General features: G+C 37.3%; 1 protein-coding gene across 2 annotated transcripts; it reads left to right on the plus strand.

Annotated features, from left to right (window-relative positions):
* The first annotated feature begins 857 nt into the window (after positions 1-857).
* fxr1 (FMR1 autosomal homolog 1) lies at positions 858-22,865 on the plus strand. 2 transcript variants are annotated; one of them, XM_079808323.1, is made up of 17 exons: positions 858-964; positions 2,745-2,797; positions 2,895-2,985; positions 3,070-3,141; positions 3,230-3,378; positions 4,068-4,161; positions 4,245-4,361; positions 4,469-4,639; positions 4,727-4,805; positions 7,264-7,373; positions 7,459-7,545; positions 7,632-7,842; positions 8,175-8,390; positions 13,883-14,083; positions 17,807-17,884; positions 18,469-18,554; positions 21,917-22,865. In XM_079808323.1, the coding sequence occupies exons 1-17, from the start codon at positions 914-916 to the stop codon at positions 22,037-22,039; spliced, it is 1,989 nt and encodes a 662-aa protein (XP_079664449.1). In that variant the 5' UTR covers positions 858-913; the 3' UTR covers positions 22,040-22,865. The 2 variants fall into 2 exon arrangements, with proteins under 2 accessions (XP_079664449.1, XP_079664450.1); XM_079808324.1 differs by lacking the exon at positions 17,807-17,884 and having other exon boundaries at positions 899-964.
* Positions 22,866-24,104: the final 1,239 nt, after the last annotated feature.

Genomic DNA, 24,104 nt, shown 5'->3' on the forward strand with positions numbered 1-24,104 from the left:
ATTATATTTGGACAGAAATGTATTAATTTGTTACAGCAGAATAAATCAATTTTTTCCCCCATAGAATGTGTGGCACACGGTGGCTATTTGTGACCGTGGAGCACAAAACCAGTCATAAGTCGCACTGGTAGGCCTATTTGTGGAAATATAGCCAACAATACACAATACATTGTATGGGTCAAAATGATAGATTTTTATTTTTTAAGGAAATTAAGTAAAGATCATGTTCCATTATATATATATTAAGTAGTAATATGTGTTCCTAAGGACTTCATTTGGACAATTTAAAAAATTTTTGGACCCTCAGATTCCAGATTTTCAAATAATTGTATCTCGGCCAAATATTGTCCTATCCTAACAAACCATACATCAATGGAAAGTTTATTTATTCAGAAATAATCTTCAATTTCAATATTCAATTAAAAATACCTTTATGATTGCTTTTGTGGTCCAGGGTCACATTTTTTTGTATTATACCTAAACAAAATCTCATGAGAACTTCCATTTTTGTTATATCAACGTTTATATTAATTTTAGAGTAAAAATATGTATATTTTAAATACATATTTTATGTAAAATAAACAATATTTAGTACAGTACATTTGATTTACAGTAAATTTTAAATTCCATAACTTTTTCATACATTCATTTATTGAATCTCCCGAGTGTCTTCTTTAAAACAAGACCAAACTTAGGTCTTAGGTCCAAAGCATTTTTGAATTACAGCAATTGGGGGGGGGGGGGGGGGGGGGTAACATTATGGGGTTAACATTACAAAGAAAAGTTAAGTACTGTTTAAATACGTCCGTTTTTAATACCTCATTCTGTGTGTAGTATGAAGGAGTTCCTCAGGGTTCACTGCTGAGCCCTGTAGAGTTCGACAACTTTACCCAGCATCCTCTTCGCGCTCAACATGGAGGAATTGACGGTGGAGGTCCGTGGCTCCAATGGAGCTTATTATAAGGTAAATACACTATTTCACTTCATCATCTATTACTTCACTCTCGTATTAGTCTCTTAATACAGCGTTGATGCTAAAACCTTCAAAAAATTATCGGAAAACGATCTGTATCATGTACTTTTAACGCGTATAAAGTGTCTGTTAGCCGTTAGCCGCTTAGCAGCAGCGCGAGGATGTTTAAATAATAAAAAAACATTGCACCATATAATGCGAAGTTTTATTTTTACCTCAACTACATATACAAAAAGAAGTTTACATGAAAAGAAACTAGGTTTTAAGGGTCTGACTTTTAGTTTCACTTTGTTTATCTGCTAACTGTTATTGAACATTATTCAATCAGGCGTTTGACTGTGAGCGATTTATATGAATATAATCCTAACAAATGCTTAGATAAAAAAAAAAAAATACTATCTTAAAGTCAGTAATTGGTCATTGTTGTTCATCGAACCTGCTATCGGTCATGTTTGTTAGTTTTACTGATATTTTGTTGAATCCCACAACCTATTAACCCTCCACATCCATTTATTAATGCAAGTAAAACTGTTTATCTGAACATGTATAATTATGTTTCTCATATGTATGTTTAGTCAAGCTAAAAAGATTCCAGGAATCTCATAATCATAATTTAAGGTGTGGTCAGATCATAAAAGCTGCTTGTGCTCTTCAGATGATTTCATTGCGAAATTGAGAAATCTGTCTTTGTGCAGTCCTCTTAAAATGACTCTGTGTGCCATGCCATTACTTTCTACTTAAAGTATATATTAATAAGTCCCAGTTGGACAGTCTAGTTGAAGTTATTATTCCGTCTCCATCTCATCCCTCAGTCATTTTGCTCATGCTTATCTCAATGCTTGTCAGCTGTTGGCTTTCCATCTGCAGCTGTCAACCAGCACCGCAGATATTTTAACACCCGTCTATTTTGAGATGAGGTTTAAGAGATACCAACTTCCATTTTGGAGTCAGTTGCCATTGAGAGGCAGTGCTGACCAGTTAGTTGATCCTAAGTATCAGTTTGTTTTTATGTAATATCAATATAACTTTTTATTTGATTGATCACACTGTATAATTGGTCCTACCTACAATGCCTACAAAAATGCTCCTTTTTTGTAACATGTTTTAATCATAATACTATTTATTAAAACAAAATGCATGTGAACGTATAACCACACTTCATAAACAAGCTCTCTGACATACTCAAAAGTTATTCATTAAAACAGTGTCATTCGTATGTCAAACTACACTGGTTGTACTATATGTATATTTTACTATATGTGACCCTGGACCACAAAACCAGTCATAAGGTTTTTTTAAATTGAGATTTATACATGAATAAATACGCTTTCAATTGATGTATGGTTTGTTAGGATAGGACAATACTTGGCCGACTTCAACTTATTTCCGTTAGTTGCCAAGGCATAATTTTAAATTTTCATTTAAGTTTGTTTTAATTTTTATATATATAAACTAAACAAATGAATTAACTAAATTTAGTACCTGGAAATAAATAACTAAAACTAATATATATATATATATATGTTTTAGTTATTTATTTCCAGGTACTAAATTTAGTTAATTCATTTGTTTAGTTTAGGTTTTTTGTCTAATGTTTATATTTGAACAGCTTAATTTCACTTTAGAAAATGTTTTTAATAATTCTAGTTTTAGTTAATGATAATAACCCCAAAATTTCACAACTTGAATAGTAGCATTAGTGGATTTCTATTTATAAATATATTTACTTGTTTACATTTATTTGAATGTATAATACATCTTATTATTCCAGGGCTTTGTCAAAGATGTTCACGACGACTCTCTCTCCATTTCGTTTGAAAACAAGTGAGTAGAAGCTAATAGTTCACAATGATGAAAATATTGCTTATGAAATGAGAAATACTGTCGGATGAGCATCATAATATGAACATTATTTTCTCAGCTGGCAACCTGAAAGACAAGTCCCCTTCAGCGATGTGCGGCTACCACCTGCTGATGGCAAAAAGGAAATCATTGAAGGAGAAGAAGTGGAGGTGAGGAAATATGTTTATTATTAGTGTTGTGCTGTATTTGACAGCGAGCCACAAAACTCTTAACAAGTGGCTTCTGCTGTGCAGATTTTCTCCAGAGCAAATGAGCAGGAGCCCTGCGGCTGGTGGCTGGCTAAAGTGCGCATGATGAAAGGAGATGTGAGTATGACACGCACTACGCTTGCTCAATTAACTTTCGGTTTCTTCTGAAGATCTCTGAGTTCACTTTCACTTTTGTTTCCTGCAGTTCTATGTGATCGAGTACGCTGCATGTGACGCAACCTACAACGAAATTGTAACGTTTGAACGTCTCCGCCCAGTCAACCGCAATAAAGCTGTGACAAAGAGCACATTCTTTAAGTGTACTGTTCCTGTCCCAGATGATCTCAGTGCAGCGTGAGTACTGGCCTCAACATGACTACCATTACTTGCATACCATTGTAATGTGTAGAATACAGTAATAATTGACACACCAACACTTTGTAGTGACTGAAAATGTTTCACAAATCATGAGGTCATGAGTCTCAGAGAGACTTCAAATATAAAAAACGGTGTCTCCTTAGGCAATGTTTTCTCTGTAAAATCATATAATATCCTATTAATTCAATAGAATGCGTGAGCTTACTAGGGAATACCAATATGGCGGTGTGACAAGCCACTTTTTATGATGTCATGAGCAATCCAGTTCTCTATATAGATCAGTGCTCGTAACAATTTTTTTTTCTTAGAATTATGAATTTTGCAATTAAGAGGTCATTGAATTATGCAATTGCAAGTTTATTTCGAGTTTAAAGTCAGAATTGCGAGGAAAAAAAGGCAGAATTGTGAGAAGTTGCAATTACGTTTTTATATTTTAATCCGTGGCGGAAACAAGCGTCAAAATTATCACCACAGAGAATGAGAATTAAAAAACAAATAAACTCAAACCATTTTGATGCTTTACAGCAAAAATAATTGAAAAACTATTATGATGTCTTCTGTTTCTTTAAGAAGAACAACATTTTCTTTTGATTTTCTGTGATGATGCTACAATAAACTGTGCTGATGTTAAAACCATGAACTCATTTCTTTTTTGCTCTTGTTAGATGTGAGAGCGAAAATGCCCACAAGGATTTCAAAAAGGCGGTTGGAGCCATTCGGATTGTTTACAGCCCGGAGCAAAATGAACTGGTTGTACTGGTGAGTCTCAGTTAACTTTGGTGCTTCTGTAAGTAGGTTTGATTATGACAAAAGCTTAATCCACGTTCTCTGAACACCCCTAGTCCATGACCGAAGCCACCATCAAGCGCGTCTCCCTGCTGAGTGACATGCATTTGCGGAGCATCCGCACGAAACTCATGCTCATGTCCAGGAACGAGGAGGCCACAAAACATCTTGAGGTAAATCAGCTCTCGTGTCAACTGCCACAATCTTATTTTTCTTGATTATTTATGTGGGGCTTTTCACACCGCACTTAACCCTGTTTAAAATGTGTGTGTTCATTTAGAGTACAAAGCAGTTGGCCTCAGCGTTTCAAGAGGAGTTCACTGTGAGAGAGGACCTCATAGGTCTCGCCATCGGAAGCCACGGCAGTAACATTCAGCAAGCCAGAAAGGTGCAGGGAGTGACCGCCATCGAATTGGACGAGGAGGCTCGAACCTTCAGGATTTACGGAGAGGTGCGTCCGCTTTCTGCCCATGGTGTCGTTTAATCAAACCACTTCCTTGTAATGAATACAATGCATTTTTTAAATGTTTCTTTACAGAGTGTAGAGGCGGTTCAGAAAGCAAGAAATTATCTGGAGTTTCTGGAAGATTCGGTGCAGATTCCTCGCAACCTTGTTGGTATGTATGTTTTTCATTTAGAAACAGTTTGCATAAAGTCATTGTGAAATATTTAAAGTGCAATTTTAGTATACTATTTAGTATTTATTAGGGATGGGCATGATTAATCGACGATCGATAATTGATCGTTAAGAATTTCGTCGATCACGTTAATTTGTTATCGATTAATCTAATGCATTTTTTTTATCTAGCCTAATGCAGATTGCGTTGCGTAGTGTGAGTTTTGAAGCAATTAAATTAATTTCACTGTGTGGTGAAGTTCACTGCAAACATTGCAATGGCGTATATAAGTACAACACGGCCACGACTCAAATGATGTACCACTTAAACAAAGTGCGTCCGTCCCTGGTTAATGTCGGTGGCGGTGCATTCTCAGTCTCAACCTAGCATCAAGTCGGCGTTAGCACGTACTCGGAGCTGTGATGCACAACGAGCAGAGAAAATTACCCAAGGGATCTGCAAGTTCATTGAGTTGGATATTCTGCCCTTAAGTATTGTTGAGGGCAATGGTTTTCGAGAACTTATACATTTATTGGAACCAGCATATCAAATTCCATCACAACGTACCATCACCAGACTGGTAGAAACTCACTACGAAGAACGAAAGCAGCTGCTGTTAAAAGAATTGAGCAAAGCTGAGAGAGTTGCTCTAACTACAGACTGCTGGACCGCTTTAACAGCTGAGAGCTACATCACCATAACCTGCCAGCTACATCATTCGCTGCGTTTCCATTACAGATTTTCTCAAAACTTTTGCGGTATTTTCTAAAGGTTGATAAAAAAATATTTCGAAATGACGGCGTTTCCATTAACTGATGTAATGCGACTAAAACAATTTTTTTTCTTCTCGTGATAAGTCAATCCAAAAATTATGCTACGGATGTTGTTAGGTTTATGTATATCCCAGCCACCGCACGCCATTATTATTAATGGAAAGAGACGTGTGTTATTCAAGCACTGATGGCAAGGAAGGCGGATACTTGAGCGGCACATATGAGGTGTTATGATAAATTGTGGCATTTTATATTCTATTGTTTTTTATGAGTTTAATAAAGAACTGTCTCGTCTTCTGTCCAAACATACCATCATCTGTAAAGAATGATCCACTTTGACGCATTGCCACATACAGAGACGAGCGAAAAGTTTGAATCTTCATGGTGATAACTCAACCTTTTTTTTACCACTTCGTTATTTTGGCTTGGCATTTCGTTTGTTGGAAATATAAACTGAATTTAGAAATGCTTTTGAAATGAAAAACTTTGCGTTTAATAAAAAATATATATTTTTGAAATGAAGACGTTTGGAGTGGAGTGCAAAATAATATGTTCCCAGAATCCACGGCCTTTGCCGTTATTGTGAGTGTACACAAATGAAAGTAGAGAGTTTACTGTTTATTATAATTATGTCTTGCACTTATCTGTAGTATGGCCAGACATTATGGAGTATTGTTATTTGTTTCCGCGCTGTCATAAAGGATAAAATCCATCAGAAGGCGCAGACGACTTTGTTGGACAGAGGGTTAAAGAAAACGCAGCCTATTTAGTTTCATATAGTTAGGCTATGTTAAAATATTATAATTTTTTAAATTTCATTTGTTAATTATGAAAAGTGAGCAGCATGAGTAAGGCACATAATCAGATGCGCATGTCTGGGGACATAGATTTTGAGCACTTAATTGAATTGTGTTTTCTAGAAAGTCTTTCTTTAAAATTAATTTAGTTTTGTATACATTTTATTTTAATTTTGATCAATGTTTAATACACTATTTGCCTGTATATTTAATAATAAGAAGCAAACCAAGATCGTCGGCAATGGATTGACGTGCGTAACTGGGCTGTTTCCGCGGCCTTTGAGTAAGTCTGAAACTACAGCGTCTTTCTGTCAGAAAGCCTGCCAGTTTTGAGTTTCATGTTGACAAAACCTGTCAGATCTAAGTCTTATGTTTTTTGTTTAAGTTATTGTTTAACATGTTTCTTTTGTATTATTATTATTTTGGAACAAACGAGGTCTCTGTTTAAGAACGCTGGCTCACAGCTGCAGGTTCCGCTGCTTTAGAGCACCGCATATGCACACGCATTATATGTTCTAACTGAACGTAGTTTAACTGTCTGCCACATGTTGATCTTGTAATAAAGGTCTCATCGAGGAAAAACACGCTGTATTTTTGTATTCATTGCATTTTTGAATTATAAAAGTTAAATAATTAATTTTATTATAAAAATATTAATGATTAATCGATAGTCGATCGTTAATTCTCCCGAAAATTTAATCAAATGCCCATCCCTAGTATTTATTTAAACATTGAATTAGGTTCGCAAAGTTTCTTGGGGAATTCAATAGTTTAACAAGAAAACGCAAATGTTTTGTGAGTGAAGTCACTCAGTTGTAGTAAATTTATTGAATTTAACCATCAAAATTGTGTGTTGACATCATTTTCATACAAATTTTCCATTTATAGGGAAGGTTATTGGAAAAAATGGCAAGGTTATCCAGGAGATTGTCGATAAATCCGGTGTGGTGAGAGTGCGCATCGAAGGTGACAATGACAACAAACTCCCCCGACAGGAAGTAAGACACCTGAGAGTAGCACAAAAAAAGCTAGCTAGATGAATGTATATACACACTAATGCATTTTTATAATTTTTTTCAATAGGGAATGGTGCCATTTACATTTGTTGGAACGAAGGAGAGTATCAGCAATGTGCAGGTCCTACTGGAATACCATATTGCTTACCTAAACGTGAGTATTAGAGATAAATGCAGCAGCCGTGGTGGCGAAAGGCCGGTGATGTTTGAGGAACTCAAGCGCTAGTTTGTGTTATGCAGGAGGTGGAACAGCTGCGACTGGAGCGGCTGCAGATTGACGAGCAGCTGCGTCAGATCGGGATGGGTTACAGGCCTGTCCCAAACCGACCTGGAGATAAGGACAAGGGCTACGCCACTGAAGAGAGCACATCCAACACCACCATCCATGTCAATCGCTCCTATGCTGGCAGGGGCCGTGGCCGCCGGGGTCCTGGATACACGTCTGGCTACGGTAGGGCATTTGCTTAAAGAGAAGACATAATACGATACAGTTTTCAGAGATAAACCCACCCTTACAATAACTGTTCTGTTAATAACCCTCTGACGATTAGACTGCCTGTGGGCAGGAAACAAAAATACAGAAGTACAACCTGTAGTTTTCACAAAAAGCCCTGGAGCTGTCCATCTACTGGACTTTTGCTGACTAATAAACGTGAATTTCTCGGTCAAGATAAAACCGAGGAGTAAAAATTGTTAATTTTCATGCACTACCGGCATTTAAACAATAAAAAGCGGGGTTGAAAATCTACAAAGTTACACGTTCACATTTCTCATGACTTTCAGGCACTAACTCCGAGCACTCGTATGCGTCTGAGACGGACTCTGAGCGCAAAGAAGAGCTGAGCGACTGGTCCCTGGCAGGAGAGGAGCCCGAGCGCAACCCCAGACAGCAGAGAGACAGCAGGAGGAGACCAGGAGAGGGCCGTGGCAGAGGACGTGGAGGACCTGGTGGCAGAGGCCGTGGCTCAGGGAGAGGGGCGTCCAACTCCATTAGCTCAGGTACACTGGATCCCTTACACACTTACAGTGTGGAATATAAGTATTTGAACACCCTGCTATTTTGCAAGTTCTCCCACTTAGAAATCATGGAGGGGTCTTAAATTGTCATCGTAGGTGCATGTCCACTGTGAGAGACATAATAAAAAAAAAAAAATCCAGAAATCACAATGTATGATTTTTTTAACTCGATGACAATTTCAGACCCCTCCATGATTTCTAAGTGGGAGAACTTGCAAAATAGCAGGGTGTTCAAATACTTATTTTCCTCACTGTAAGCTGTAACACATTTTATTCAAAGCACACGTTTTAGGGCCCTATGAAATCCATTTGGAATCCATTTTTGTGGATTCCATTTTAATAGTTTATTGGAATGTCTAATAATTTAATTTTTTAAAACTTTAATAGTTTACTAAAGTTTTAGCAATAATAGGGCCCAATGAATTTTTCCCCCCAGAATTCTCTGTTTTCTCTTTAAATTTCTCTGGATTCTGTGTTTTATGATTTATTATAAACTTTTAATCAAAAATAATGGTAATAAAATTAATGCATAAAACTTTAACTATTTAACCCGCTGGTGCGCTTTGGTCAATTTTGAGTAAAAAATTAGAATTTTTACTTCATCAGAATGGTATGACACATGACTTTTGAGGCACTTGCTATGTGAACACACTCACAAAAAATTTGTATACTTGTTTCGAAAAAATGTGTACACTTGTTGTCTCCAGACGGTGAACTTTTTTTCTTGCTGGTGCAAGTAACTTTTGTTAGAGGTCCCTCTGATAAGAGCTTCCATTTCTTTTGCATATGAGAAACATTAAACGGCCAACGAAACGAAAGCGGAACAAAACAAGCAGCGTTCAAATGCAGTGCAGAATTCTCTGTTATAACTAGGGTTGGGAACCGAAATCCGGTTCCAATATGGCACCGGTACTTATATAACCGGTATGTACCGGACCGAATCAGAACGCAGATTTCGGTTCCTCATTTCGGTGCCAAAATTCAAACGTGCTTTCGCGCTTTGGCTGAGCCAGAGACAGACGCTCAGCGCTCGTCACATCACAACTCATGACAACTATTCAGTGTTTTCAACGACATCATGTTTATTTCAGGTTTCAGACATTTAAATGCTCATAAGTAGGCTACTAGCAAAAAACACACACTGATGTCTATGAAAGCGGCTATGACAATCCTTTCAGACGGTTATAATTTGACTAACGTTACGTGTTTTATTCACATCAGATAAATGCACATTATATAGTAACTATATAGTTTACTCTATTCTTCTTCCAGTTCACTGGTCACTTACTTTCATGTATTTCGTGAGACGAGATTGAGCTCAAGTGTTGTAAATCTGACAGATCCGATTCTGAGGCGCAAACTAACATGGCGCCGCCCATTGCGCTTTATAGATCAACTAACACACATTCACTCACACATTTGAACATCAGATAGTTCGTGACACAGTTAAGAAGTTTGTGAATATTTTGAATAAAAAGAAAAAACGAAATAAACCCGATACAGCTGAGCTGTCAGCGCTATTGCGGCTGCTGTGGGTCATGTGAGAAACATGACGCGTCACCATGGAAACATTAAGGCGATGTGTTCTAAAATATTTAGCCAGAGAATATGATCATATTTCAAAATAAAGCTGAAGCTCGAAGCTGGTTTGTAGCAGAGCAAGAATACAGACGACTGCTGTTATTACTGTAACTGTTTAGAGTTATATTAGGCTTGTTGTAGTTGGGTGGCTTAGGTTTTACTGTGAATTTGTAAATATGTCAATTATAATTTGTAAATAAGTAAATTGTGTTTTGTATTTATTTATATTCATACATTTAAGTATACATTAAACTTTTAATAAATGGTTCAATTTAAATAATAAATAAATAAATAAAAAGCCATTTAATGTCGTCCACCTCGTTTTGTGGCCTTTTAAAAAAAAAAAAGTATCGGTTCAGGCACCGTTTAGGCACCGGAACCGTTTTAAAAGTATCGGTTTGGCACCGGAATCGAAAAAAACCCAAACGATACCCAACCCTAGTTATAACCATATCAGATCAAACGGCGCTGATGTGTAAACCAGGAGAAACATTGTGCCATGAATGAACAAGTTATAGAAGGCTTTTCACTCCACAAATCACCAACAATCGCCATAGATTTAAGACTAACTGTAACCATGGTATTGTGGCAGAAACAAGTTTATGTTTTTACATTATTAATTTCAGGGTTCATACAACCTTTTGATTGTGTAATTCAAGCACACTTTTTTTTTTTTTTAAACCGAGATAACGTTTCTGAACAAACAACTAAACAAAATAACCTAATTTATTAGAAGTTCTGACAAAATGTTAATTGATGTATTTAAAATGTTTAATTGAATTGAACTATTTAAAAATAAAAATCATGACAGATTCAATGACTCACCCATAAATACTTCACTTCTTTCATTACATATTATTCCGGGTTCCCGCGGGGTCTTAAAAAGTCTAAAATTTAATTGTTTTAATTTAAGGCCTTAAAACGTCTTAAAAACGGCCAGATTTTCATCCGAGGTCTTAAATTTCATATAGTTAGGTCTAAAAAAAAGGTTTTTATCCTCGTTCATTTCTAGAAACGCTGGCCGCAGAAAGTTATTAACGTTACACAGTAGCAAAAAAGTATCGAATCGTAGACTACAAAGCGGAGCTCTAGAGTCTTTGCTACGCTGCCCTCAGAACGTTCGTTCGGTGTGTAGTAGTTCTTTCTGGGGGATATTGGTGGTGGAACATGTACGTGGTGATAACTACAAATCCCATGATTAATGTAATTACCTGCCCGCAAAATATGTCTACGTTTAATAACATTGTATTTTGTTGGACCGAATAATTAATAATAATAATTAGTTACATTTATATAGCGCTTTTCTAGGCACTCAAAGCGCTTTACATATAGAAGGGGGAATCTCCTCAACCACCACCACCAATCTCCTCAACCACCACCAATAAGGCAGACATGCATTGTTTTATATTATTCTATACAGTGATAAAGTCTGCACTCAATCAGCACTGCATACCTTATTATTATGAAAATAGTGAAGGCTTGAAGAACTCAAATACACCATATCTTGATGCAGTCGTGTTTATTGTCTTCGTTTCATCAGTCAAAGCGTTTCTATCTTCTGTTTTTTCCTACATCGCTAGCTTCACATTAGGGCTAACAATTACTTCTGTGAGGCAAATGTGGAGTTTCTGCTCGAGGGCGCCCTCTGGCTTCAGTATGTGTGAAACGTTTAGGTAATAAAATGAAAAATAATACTGCTCTCTAAATAAATGTATATGACAATCCATATGTTTTTCTCCAATGTACAGTTTTTCCCCCACAGTAGATGCATAAGAGGCTCATATTTCATATTAAATACATAGACTTTAAGAAATTGATATCACAGATAAAAAGCAGGTTTTTTTTTTTTACACAATAAATCTTTAGACCTTTCCAATGATTTTTAGTCATAGGCTGTCTGCATATTAACAGGTAATCCAGCAGTTTTTTTGTAAAATAAGTTTTCTGTAAAATATACTTGTTGTTGTTGTTATTATTATTATTATTATTATTATTATATTGTTATATTTATTCTTAAATACTCTATTTTTTATTTTTAAATAATTAAAAAGTTATTGTAGTAGTAATATTTCTAATTTTGTTAAATATTTGTATTTATCGAATATAATAATTATTATTAAAGGGGGGGTGAAATGCTGTTTCATGCATACTGATCTTTTGGCACTGTTAAAGACTTGGATTCCCATGCTAAACATGGACACCGTTTCATAAGCTAAGGTGGACGTTTAATGGGAGTATTTCTTTGCCAAAATTAGTACTTCCTGTTAGTCATAAGTTTCGGAAAGTTTTTTTCGATCATGGGTCCGCTTGACGTCAACAGGGCGGAATTTCCTTGTATGGGCCGTACGGACAATTCTACCGGAAGAGCGCGCGCGAGAGAGAGAGAGAGAGAGCGTGAAAGCAATAGGCTACGCCCATCAGAGCGCTGGCTCGTACAGATGGAATTTGCTTTTCCGGATCAACAACTGAGTTGCGCAAATATTTATGTCTGTTCCCTGCATTTCGGTGCCGATTGTTTTATAAACAAGGCCCAGTTCGACGGCGGATTTTCAGATCGCCTAATACTGAAGGATGGAGCGGTCCCAACGATAAAGGTCCCAACGTTGGAACCGCAGGTTTGACTGCTTCAAATGTCTGTTTTTGCCTATGCCCATCAAGTAGCCCAAACATGATCACGGTATAGTGTGTGTACATTTGTTTAGCTGGCCACTATATGTGTATGTTTGTGTATTGTAAAAGCACTCCAAACAACCATACACAAAGAATGGGGAAATATGTTGAACTAAATAAGCGCGGTTCTTCATTCAAATGCGCTACTATTCCATGTCTTTCTATGTAAACACTAGCCTGACGCGCAAAACCAGTCCGCTTACTACAAATCATGTCTTCACAAACCACGCGTAAACACACACACACACACACACACACACACACACACACACACACACACTGTAACACTCGCGCTTGACATGGTGTTCTAAATAACACAAGCCGCTAAACATATTATATAGTTAGTGTAACTTATACCACATAGTCGACGTCCTGCTCTAGTCGTTTTTGCTGCTGCTCCTGTTCAACTTCAGCCTCTGGGTCTGATTCCGGATCATAGATGTATGGCTGTATCTGATTAAAAGCCATTTTTTATGTTGAATAAAGTTTTTCCCCGCTTTTAGGGATGACGCAGCTTTCAGACGCACTCAACACCGTAACAGCGGCGCGCGCTCGACATTCTTTAGCTCCGCCCACACGATACGCCCCCAGCCGCACGGCTTTTTCCGGAAAGACTCGGAACAGCGCATCTTTCTTTTATAATTATAATAAAAATAAAGACTTTTCGGAGATATGCAGGATGCAGTGCTACTCTATAGGTACTCAAGATTGACATGAGACTGACTGAAACTGAGTGTCCCCCCCCCCTTTAATCTCATTAATATATAAACATTAATATATAAAATGTTATATGCATACACTTTTCATTTGTAATAAAAAACAAAAAGCATTTTAACGAGAATAATCGCAATTAGATATCTTCCCCAAATCGTGCATCCCTAGTTTGGAGTAGCCTGTTCAATCTCTATTAGGCTATTAATATGCTGTTTTGTAATCTAGTCTATTTGAGGGCAAGTTTGTTTTAGCCTATTTTCATTTTGCGCCTAAGGTTTTGGGCATTTGGCACCTTGTTGGCTGTGGAGGGTTACTAATGTCATTGCTTTATCTGTAAATTAAATTAATGCTAATTAATGCTTTTTCAATGACTGAATTCAAAACCTCTTAATGTTAAAGTATTTTACACAGGCAAGCAGCATTGAAACATATAAAAGAGCTTTGTTCTGTAATTTGTCTATGCATGTTGCATTGCACATTGAATATTTTTATTCGTCTTTTCATGTCAGTCCTGAACGATCCCGATGGAAACCCATACAGTCTGTTGGACAACACTGAGACTGATCAGACAGCAGACACAGATGCCAGTGACTCGCAGATGAACACCAGCCGTCGCAGACGCTCCCGTCGCCGCCGCACAGATGAAGACACCACCGTTATGGACGGCATGAGTGAGTCCGACAACACCTCCCTCAGCGAGAACGGCCTCGGTAAGGACAGCCTCAGAGGATTTACTGCATCCATTTCATTTATTGATTAGAGCTGTGGAATATAATAATTTTTACGATGTATCGCGATGCTGAAGTGAACGATTCTGCATCAATGCATTAAAACAAAAGAACCAAATTAAAAAAAAAATGCCTATATTACATATTAATGTACTGTTTTCTTGTAGGCTAAATAAAGAATTCTCATTATATATAAAAAAAAAAAGTTGCGTATGTCCATCGGAAGCAAAGTTTCACTTTAATTTATTTTATTTTATGAAAAGAACATGCAGGAATGAGAGTGCGGGACGTGCCTGATGTTTAGAGTTAAGCTTAATAAGCCACGAAAAGATCTTCATGGCACACACACAGAAAAACACCTCAGACGCGATCCTGAATTCAGTAACGTATTGTGCTTAAACGATCAGATACACACAGAATTCTGAGATTCTCCTCTTTACGATGCATTTTACAGAAAACAGATTGGATTAGCAAACAGATTGGATTAGCGGTTTAAAAGTTATTAAACATTTTAGAACGATAGTTATTTTTAGCCGCGGGCGGCTGTCTAGGTCTTTAAGGGTTAAACAACTATAAATAATGTTGAATGTATAATAATGCAATGGGGAAATATTTGTGGGTCCTGAACTCCTGATAATAATACACTAATAATAATATTATTTAAATAATAAGAAAAGTTTTTTAAAAAAAGTCTTTATTTTGGCTTAAAATATTGGAAACATTTTGTATAATGAGTTCAGTATCGCGATTTATATCGAAACGTGACACGAGTGTATCGTTACACCGCTAGGAAATATGAAATTAGTTTTAATGAAATTGTACTTTAAATAAAAAATAAAACTGCCAGTAGGTGGCGGTAAATGTCTAATTGAGTAAGTAATTGAGTCAATTCGTTCAAATGGCTGATTCATTCAGGAGTAGTAAATGGTTCTTTTTATGATTTGTTTAAAGCGCGGATTCAGAAATAAAACGCCACTGTGTATTCGGAGCCGAACAGTTCTCGGGTTTTCAGAGTCGAAAGGGTTTACAGAGGGCTTACAAATAGGAAAAAGAGGCTACAATTTGCACAAGCTCACCAAAATTGGACCGTTGAAGACTGGAAAAATGTTGCCTGGTCTGATGGTTCTCGATTTCTGTTGAGACATTCAGATGGTAGAGTCAGAATTTGGCGTAAACAGAATGAGAACATGGATCCATCATGCCTTGTTACCACTGTGCAGGCTGCTGGTGGTGGTGTAATTGTGTGGGGGATGTTTTCTTGGCACACTTTAGGCCCCTTAGTGCCAATTGGGCATCGTTTAAATGCCACGGCCTACCTGTGCATTGTTTCTGACCATGTCCATCCCTTTATGACCACCATGTTCCCATCCTCTGATGGCTACTTCCAGCAGGATAATGCACCATGTCACAAAGCTCGAATCATTTCAAATTGGTTTCTTGAACATGACAGATATGACAGACATGAGTTCACTGTACTAAAATGGCCCCCACAGTCACCAGATCTCAACCCAATAGAGCATCTTTGGGATGTGGTGGAACGGGAGCTTCGTGCCCTGGATGTGCATCCCACAAATCTCCATCAACTGCAAGATGCTATCCTATCAATATGGCCCAACATTTCTAAAGAATGCTTTCAGCACCTTGTTGAATCAATGGCACGTAGAATTAAGGCAGTTCTGAAGGCTAAAGGGGGTCAAACACAGTATTAGTATGGTGTTCCTAATAATCCTTTAGGTGTGTGTGTTTGTATATATATATATATATATATAATTAGGGATGCTCCGATCAGGATTTTTGCAGCCGTTACCAAGTACCGATTTCAGTGTTTCCCCTAGGTTTACAGCTTTGGGGGGGGGGACCTCCCGAAACTACCAGTGTCGCGGAGCGGGAGTGTTACGGATACGTGGTGTTGCCATAGACAATAAATTAATTAATTTGGTAAAAAAATATAAACAATATATATACTATATTTCAGGGCTCAATGCTAAGGATATTTTTCAGGGGTTCAAATTTTTACTTGCCCTGTCAGAATTTTCACTGACCCCACCACAAAAAAAAGACAAATAAAATAAAATAGGCCTAGTATTGTTTTTGAGCCATATAAGCTTAATAAATAAGGTTATGACTCTAAAAACTAAAATCCTAACTCATATATTTTTTTTATATTGTTAAAGACCGTCAGTAATAAAATAAGAACAAATAATCAAATTATGAGCAAAAGCACAAATAAATAAAGCAGAACAAACATATACAAATTAAATAAACAGTTATTTTCATGTAGGTCTAAACTAGATTGTCAGGTACAAAAATAGTAATCAAATGTAAAATATAACTGCATAATCTGCATAAAATGATATGCCACTGCATATAAATACAGATTAACCCTTTATTAAAAGTTATTCAGTCAAGAGCAGTGAGTGATTTTTTTTTTTTGTCTTTTGTTATCTCAATATTTATATAGCCAATGACGATATTTTCCGGCTTTCCATGTTTTCACTGTTATACGGTAGGGGGCGCTGTAGCGCATTTCCTGCACGAGAACAGAATCTCCTGATCAAAACACTGCCGAAGAAGCAACGTGCGATATCATGTGTAAGCAGATGCATATGTAAAATAACGCGATCATCACCACTAAACAGCATATAAATCAAAACTGCCTAATGTTATTGAATGAAATGTCAACCCAGGACGAGTTCTAGGACTGTCAAGCTTTGGGGTGTTGATGGACTCCATCTACAACATCTGTGTTTTGTTCATCGTTCAGACGTAACGTTAGTCTTTTACAAAAACGTGATTTTTTTCAGCTTTATGCTCAAAATGTTGCTTTTTCATGAAACTTGCAACATTCAAGTGTTGATTAAAAAAATTATGTATGAAGCTGGAATAAAACAGTGGGTCTGTTCTTTCTTTGATATATTGCAAGATATTCTGTGGACAATTAAAACTTGTGAAAATGACCATAAATGCTGGCGGTGAATGGCAAATTTCATGTTTACGTTCATTTAAAAGACCTAACCGACTATGTTTACGATGATACTCAACAAGACAGTCATTTTGATATAATTTTGTGTGAATATTCGCGCACTGAGACGCGTGGCCGTGCGTGTGTGTGTGTGTGTGTGGTGTGTTGCTGCCCTTCGCGACGAGCAAACTGAGAGACACACTTTCTCGTATGAGCGTTTGAATATTTAAATTGGCAAGGCTTAAAAATGCGCAAATGATCAGTTTCCGTGAAGATGCAGCTCTGGGAGTGTCTTTCACGCTGGCACTGAACCATCAGGCAATTCTTATTGTCGACCGTAATGACAAATATTTTTTGTCATTCATTCAGGGGGGGCGGGGGGTCGTTTTAGGAGGGCGGGGCGCCCCCCCAAAACAATGGTAGGGGAAACACTGGATTTCTTGTCATGGTGATCGGCCGATACCGCCGAAATTCCACACCGACATGACTGCGGCACCAAATCATTTAAGTCCCAATGTGTCATGTACGTCCTCAAGCGCTGACGTCATCAAATTGCGATCGGTTCGTGAGAACGCCCAAGTTTAGTGAGTACCGATCGAGTCATAAAATATGATTCTTTTTTTTGCCAAATATAATTGGTTGCCAATAACACAGACAAATTCCACAAGCTGCAAACTGCTCAAATGGCATTTTATAAAACAGCCACAGTGTTTAAGGTCAGGTTTTGCACCGATCTTTTGTAGATGATGCTGAAGCTAAACCACAGCGGCGCAATCGTAGCCGTCGCCGCCATTTCCCCCCTCCTGAGGAGAGGCAGCCAGGTAACGGTATGAATTAACACTGGGTTTGTGTTCAAGCGGGTGCTAATCCAAACTGCATGGCATTGAACGCCAGGCCTTTCAACTGAACCACCGCCCACATGATCAACATGCCACATCACAACAATAGGTTTATTAATACAGACATTTGTGTGAAATAACATCAAAAAACTATCTTTATCTAGAACTTTTGAATTCATTGGCTACACGATTGCAAATAACATTGGTTTATAAAGCTGTAGTTATTAATTTGCATGGTTGATATAAATGTCTTTTTTACCTTCTCAACCTGGAAGATTCAGCCAAAAAGGAGATTTTTCCAAGCTGCCCTTTTCCATACAGTGAAAGTGAATCTTCCTCTCCGCCACAGCTCTCCAATCTCTACTTGCCACATCACACATCGGATCAGGTTTAACCTCCAAGTTTAAGGTTTCTTGAAACTCGCATCCAATTGGAAGGGCAAATGAGAGTCGAAAGCTCTGGCAGAGGAACATTTCCAACACTAAACGTTTGGCCTGTTCATCACACAAAGCTGTTCAAGAATAATAAAGATCCTTTGCGAATGAAATCTTTGACATCTCTTGCAGTGACCGTGGCTGACTACATATCACGAGCTGATTCTCAAAGCAGACAGAGGAACCCAAGAGACCTGAGGAAGAACAAAAAGGAGATGGTGACTAGATTTCTTCTTTCTTATCACTCTGATTTAACCACTTAAACTCGGGCCGACGGGGGGCACCAGAGTCAAACAAAAAAGTTGTCATCATGTAACTTCATAACCACTTGCTTGACCAACGAAAAACAGGTGTCATTTTAAAGCTTAGAAGCTTGGCTTTACAGTGAATATAATGAATACGACTAACTCTTAACAAGTGCTTTTAAATTTGCTATAATATTAGAGGAACACCATTTTTATAGTGTGTGAAATGACTTTTTACATGCAATGTGGTCTGTGAAAGCATCATCAATAACTGATAGTCTTTTGTTATATCATTGAAAAGTCTCAACTAGCAGAATACAAAAATCATATTTGTTTCAGTCTGAGACCAAACTATACCAAGTATTCGTATGAAAGGACCACTGCCAATGCATAACACTACACAGATGAGGCTTTTGCGTTACGTTTTTCTATATAACTTCGTGAAACATCAGTAAACCATAGCAAATCACACTTGTCTGTAGAGAGCAATCAGACATTTACCGTGCACCATAGAATAGGAGAGCATGCTGAAAAATCATCAACCATCGTCTAGGATCTTAACTTGTTACCTATTCTATGTAGTTATAAATATTTGTACGCTTTATTGTGGTGTTTACACATGTAAGTAGTTCTTATGTTCAGTTAAACACTAACCTAAAATTTGGCTCTGATGTAGTTGACATGAATAGCCGGGTTTCCACTGCTGGGCCACTGCGAGCCAGGGCTTTCATCAGGCCGGGCCGGGCCGGGCTGGGCTAATAGCCTTGGACCTGTAGCACCGTGCCCAAAACCTCACTGTTGGGCCAGAAGCTCTGCATCGCTTCACTAAAACCCGCCCGTAACACGCCTCTCTGGAACAAAAGTGGACAGTGGAAACACGGCTATTGGACATCATTGTGTCATCATGCCTACCATCAATAATAACAAAATAAATGGCATCACTTTTTCTGAGATTTTCTCAGCAGTGACGTAACATAAGAACTTCCAAACATTATTAAAATATATATTTGTTTCAAAATTTGAAAGATCAAATGAGACCATGCACTTGTATATATCTTGTTTTTTATAGCGTTATAAGCCATTACTGTAAGTATGTCACTTAGATGTGAAATCATAAATGCCTTCAGGGTGTAAGTGGTTAAATCTGTGAGAACAGGGATGCACAATATTTATAATATGTAATAGGGATGGGCATTTTTGTAAATTTCTCATTTCGATCATCGATAGGTTTCAAAAACGAGTACTCGGGGGCGGGGCATGTGCAGGGGGCGGGGCATGTCCGTCATTGAGATAATGAAAACTGTTATGAAAAAGGTTGTTGACAAATACAAACGTGACATGAAAACAGGTATATGAAAACATGAACATATAAAACAAAAAATAACTGCTAGATTATGATGCATAAATGTATTTGAAAAAGAAACATCTTTATAAAATGACCGTCTCAAATAACCAAGTCAGTAATATCGAGCATTGCCTTTGAGCTGAAACTGTGAAATAACACCACCCTGCAGAGCTTGCTAGCTGGTTAATAAACTCAACCAAACGCACCATATATCAATATTAATATGAAGATTATTATGAACCTATTACGACATAAATCAACACAAAAGGACGTGAATGCGCACGTGAACTTCAGCGTGCTAGATTTTACAGGCTATGGTTTGAAACGGAACATTTTGAATGCGCTCTCCCCTTAACAACGCTGATACACGGACAACGAAAGCACACAGAAACATTTTATTAAAATCCTGTTCTCATTATAATGCTTTGACAGATTGACTCTGCACATCATGCACTTAATTTTATTATTCATGATCGAAGTGTTTACAGACATCACTGCGCGTTTTCGAACTCATAACGAAAAACAACTTTAAATAAACTAGGTCTACTGTTAAAAAATACGAGAACAGTATAGCAGTGCTGCATTACTAATATCAATGATTCTGAGAAAGAAATAGCCTATCTGAAAAGAATATGACTGTCTCTAAACCATCATGTCGAGCATGAAATGCGTTTGAGCTGAAACTTAAGAGAATGAACAACAGCCGTTATAACGGCAGCGCTTTGCTAGCTTCTTAAGCTCAACCAAACGCTTCTTATATTAGATTAACCAGATATACAACATAAAAGTAATCTTACAACGTGCAGAAAAGGACGCGAATGCGCACATGAACTTCACGCGCTTCTCGCTAGTTTCTCTGTGGAGCAGCTGATACACGGGGAACTAAGCACAGATCATTTACAGCATCGTGTTCTCATTATAATGCTATGTAGGCTATGACATATTGGCGCTGCACATCTTGCACTAACCATTAATGATCACAGTGATTCCAGACATCACTGCAGTGCACGCCTCAGTTTCACTTTATTTCGCCGCGGTCTGGACTCTGGAGGCGTGCTGTATAACCAATCAGACCTCCGGTACTGCGCAAAACGACGCAATAACCAATAAAAAAGAGAAAACATTTTTTTTTTCAGGGCGATCATCGTTCTCATGATCGATGGTCGCGGTCACGTTCGAGTACTCGATTACTCGACCACTGTTGCCCATCCCTAATATGTAATCATAAGTAAGTAATGGTATTTAATCATTGGATGATATTGGATATTTGTTTCTGCTTATTTTAAGAGATTTTAAACGACCCTTTTGTGTATAGCAGATTTTGAAAGAAATATTTATGCATTTTTTGTGCAGAATATTATCATGTGATCAGGGTTATTATTGTTATCTAACACTAAAAATGAACAAATTATCATAACTTATTAAAACATATTAAAAACTTTTTTAAAAATAAGCTATTCAAAATTAAATAATTTTTATTTAGTTTAACTTGATGTACTAAAATAAATAAAACTTCTATAAAAACTAAATTCGAGAAAAAAAAGACTAATAAAATAATAAAAATGACAAAACAAAATGACCAAATCTTCAACTAAAATGAAAAATATAAAAAATATAAACCAATTCAAAATATTACAAAAAGCCTGAATGTACTTTTAGCATATACAAACCATTATTTATTTATTTAATGGTTTCGATTTATAATATTGCTCATATTTCAGTTATCTGCAATTATGTGGCCTAAAATGTTGTGCATTTCTAATTTACGGCTATTTTTACAGGTTTCCATCTGTCATGGAAAACCTCAAAATATTTCCAGAAAGTCGTGAAAAGTGTTATAAAACCCATAGAAGTTTCCATGATGTTTCCTAGTTACTCAGCTTTAGAGTAAACCCTTGTTGGTCAATCACCATAAACAGCTGAAAGAGTGACGGTAACTCATTGGTGGAGGTGCTGTATTTGGATTAAATGTGTTTCCCGTCCTCCGCAGGCTCAAGTGGAGTTCATATCGGAGCACGGCCCCGCCGACGCCGTGAGCAACGGCCCCACCAAAGCAGACGATCAGAGCAAGACGACCGAAGCCACGCCAGCCGTCGTCAACGGAGTCTCCTAATCAGTTTGCTCTCTTTCTCCAAACTCATAACCTTTACAGTTTTACAATAGTGCTTGTACAAGCTTGCCAAAGATAGACGTACGGACTTCCACATTCTCGATTGCACTTTTCAGTTCCTTCACTATGGAACAGATAATTACAATGAGAAAAAAAACAAATTATGAGATGACAAAAAAACAAAACCTTAAGTCACACCTTATGTTCCTGATCAGATGTTGTGCCTTCAGAGCGTAGTTTCAACATGATGTTGGCTGGCTAATGAGAAAACGAACAGAATACAAGACTCCCAGACATCCTTAGCTGCTTTTTGTTACGTTTTAATATGCAACCACTTCTTCACGAGGGGTTATGGGAAAAAAAAAAAAGGATGTTTTGCACTGAATAGTCATTTCTTGACCTTTAGAATAATGTTAGTCTGGAAACTGGTCTGCTAACTCTGTCCATTTTAAATGCTGTATGTAAAACACTTCCTGAACGATTGAATTTGGGTTTCATCTTTCGCCTGTTGGGTCGTGACGGTGGCAACCGAGACTGTTTCGCTAAAGGAGCCTTTTTTTGGTTTATTTATTTTAAAATGTACAGTATTTAAAATTAACTAGGCAGTTGTTTTTAACACTAAGCTGTCAGAACTTCTTAGCACGCCGATTGCAAATTTGGACTACTGAAAGATCAATTTCCAGATGTTCTGTTCTGTAAACTACGTTCGTTAGTCTTTATGGGTTTTTTTTAAAGATCATTCTGGTTGTTTGATGTGCAATATGTTTTGTATGCAGGTAGTTCATAAATAAACATTTGATCTTCCAGCCAACCTTTCAGAGTTGGTCTATCCGTTGTTTTGGTCTTTGCCTCCTGAAGATTTCAACTTCCTTTGTGTTAAGGTGCGGTAGTTTTCCGTGAGGGCGAACGCTTTTACCACGCAGATTTAGCAACGGGTTCAAGCTGGCTACACTGATTTGCAAGCTTGATCAACAGAAAGCTGTTGAAAGCACAAAACCAGTCATAAGTCGCATGGGTATATTTGTGGCAATAGCCAACAATACATTGTATGGGTCAAAATGATAATGCCAAAAATCATCAAGATATTAAGTAAAGATCATGTTCCATGAAGATATTTTGTAAATTTCCTAATGAAATATATAAAAAATGTATTATTATTAGTAATATGCATTGCTAAGGACTTGTATCTCAGCTCCAATCCTAACAAACCATACATCAATGGAAAGCTTATTTATTCAGCTTTCAGATAATGTATACATCTCAATTAAAAAAAAGACCCTTATGACTAGTTTTGTGGTCCAGGGTCACGACTCAATTGATGATTCTTTCATTATTGGTGAAGACCCACACCCTATAATAATCCAAACTATATATAAAAAAATATTTTATCACTCATTACAATTACCTGCAATTGCTTTGTTGAGAATATGTATTTACACAGATTCATTCAAATTGATAACTCGTCTGTTCAAGAGTCTTTTTGGCTGAGTCATTTAAAAGAACCGGTTCATATGAGTCATTGGCTCATGAATCCAACCACACTGGCTGTGATGTACGGGATTGTTCAATTTAAGTTTTCAGTCACACTTTAGATTAGGGTCCAATTTTCACCCATGAAGGTGCTGTACTCTTTTTAGGTCGGGTAGAATCTGTGATCTCTGACCCAGTTTGTTTGCTGGTTTCCATGGTAGCAATACGCGGTGTTTTCTACCAACTGTCAACCCGTGGTGTCTAAATACTATTGGGTAAACTGGCGGCGTGCTGTATCACACAGATCAAAACATTCCCACACGAAACGCACATTTCAATGTTTGCATGTTTCCTAAATATCTGTAAATATATGATGTTTCTTTTATGCTTTAGTACAGTCAAACACTTACATACAGCACCTTTAACTATGACTTTTGCCTCAAACTCCTAATTACTGCTTATTAATAGTAAGGTAGTTGTTAAGTTTAGGTATTGGGTAGGATTAAGGGATGTAGAATAAGGTCATCCAGAATAAGGCATTATGTGCTTTATAAGTACTAATAAACCGCCAATTTCTAGGTAATATGCATGATAATAA

This window comes from Gobio gobio (genome assembly GCF_949357685.1).
Source record: "Gobio gobio genome assembly, chromosome: 24".
Lineage (NCBI taxonomy): Eukaryota > Metazoa > Chordata > Actinopteri > Cypriniformes > Gobionidae > Gobio > Gobio gobio.

What these genes read in the sequence shown, in the direction of transcription:
- fxr1 (XM_079808323.1), top strand. Translation starts at nt 914, where the DNA reads ATGGAGGAATTGACGGTGGAGGTCCGTGGCTCCAATGGAGCTTATTAT. An exon ending in AGGCCACAAAACATCTTGAG is followed by an intron (nt 4,362 to 4,468) that starts GTAAATCAGCTC and finishes GTGTTCATTTAG; the next exon opens with AGTACAAAGCAGTTGGCCTC. An exon ending in CCTCAGCGAGAACGGCCTCG is followed by an intron (nt 14,084 to 17,806) that starts GTAAGGACAGCC and finishes GATCTTTTGTAG; the next exon opens with ATGATGCTGAAGCTAAACCA.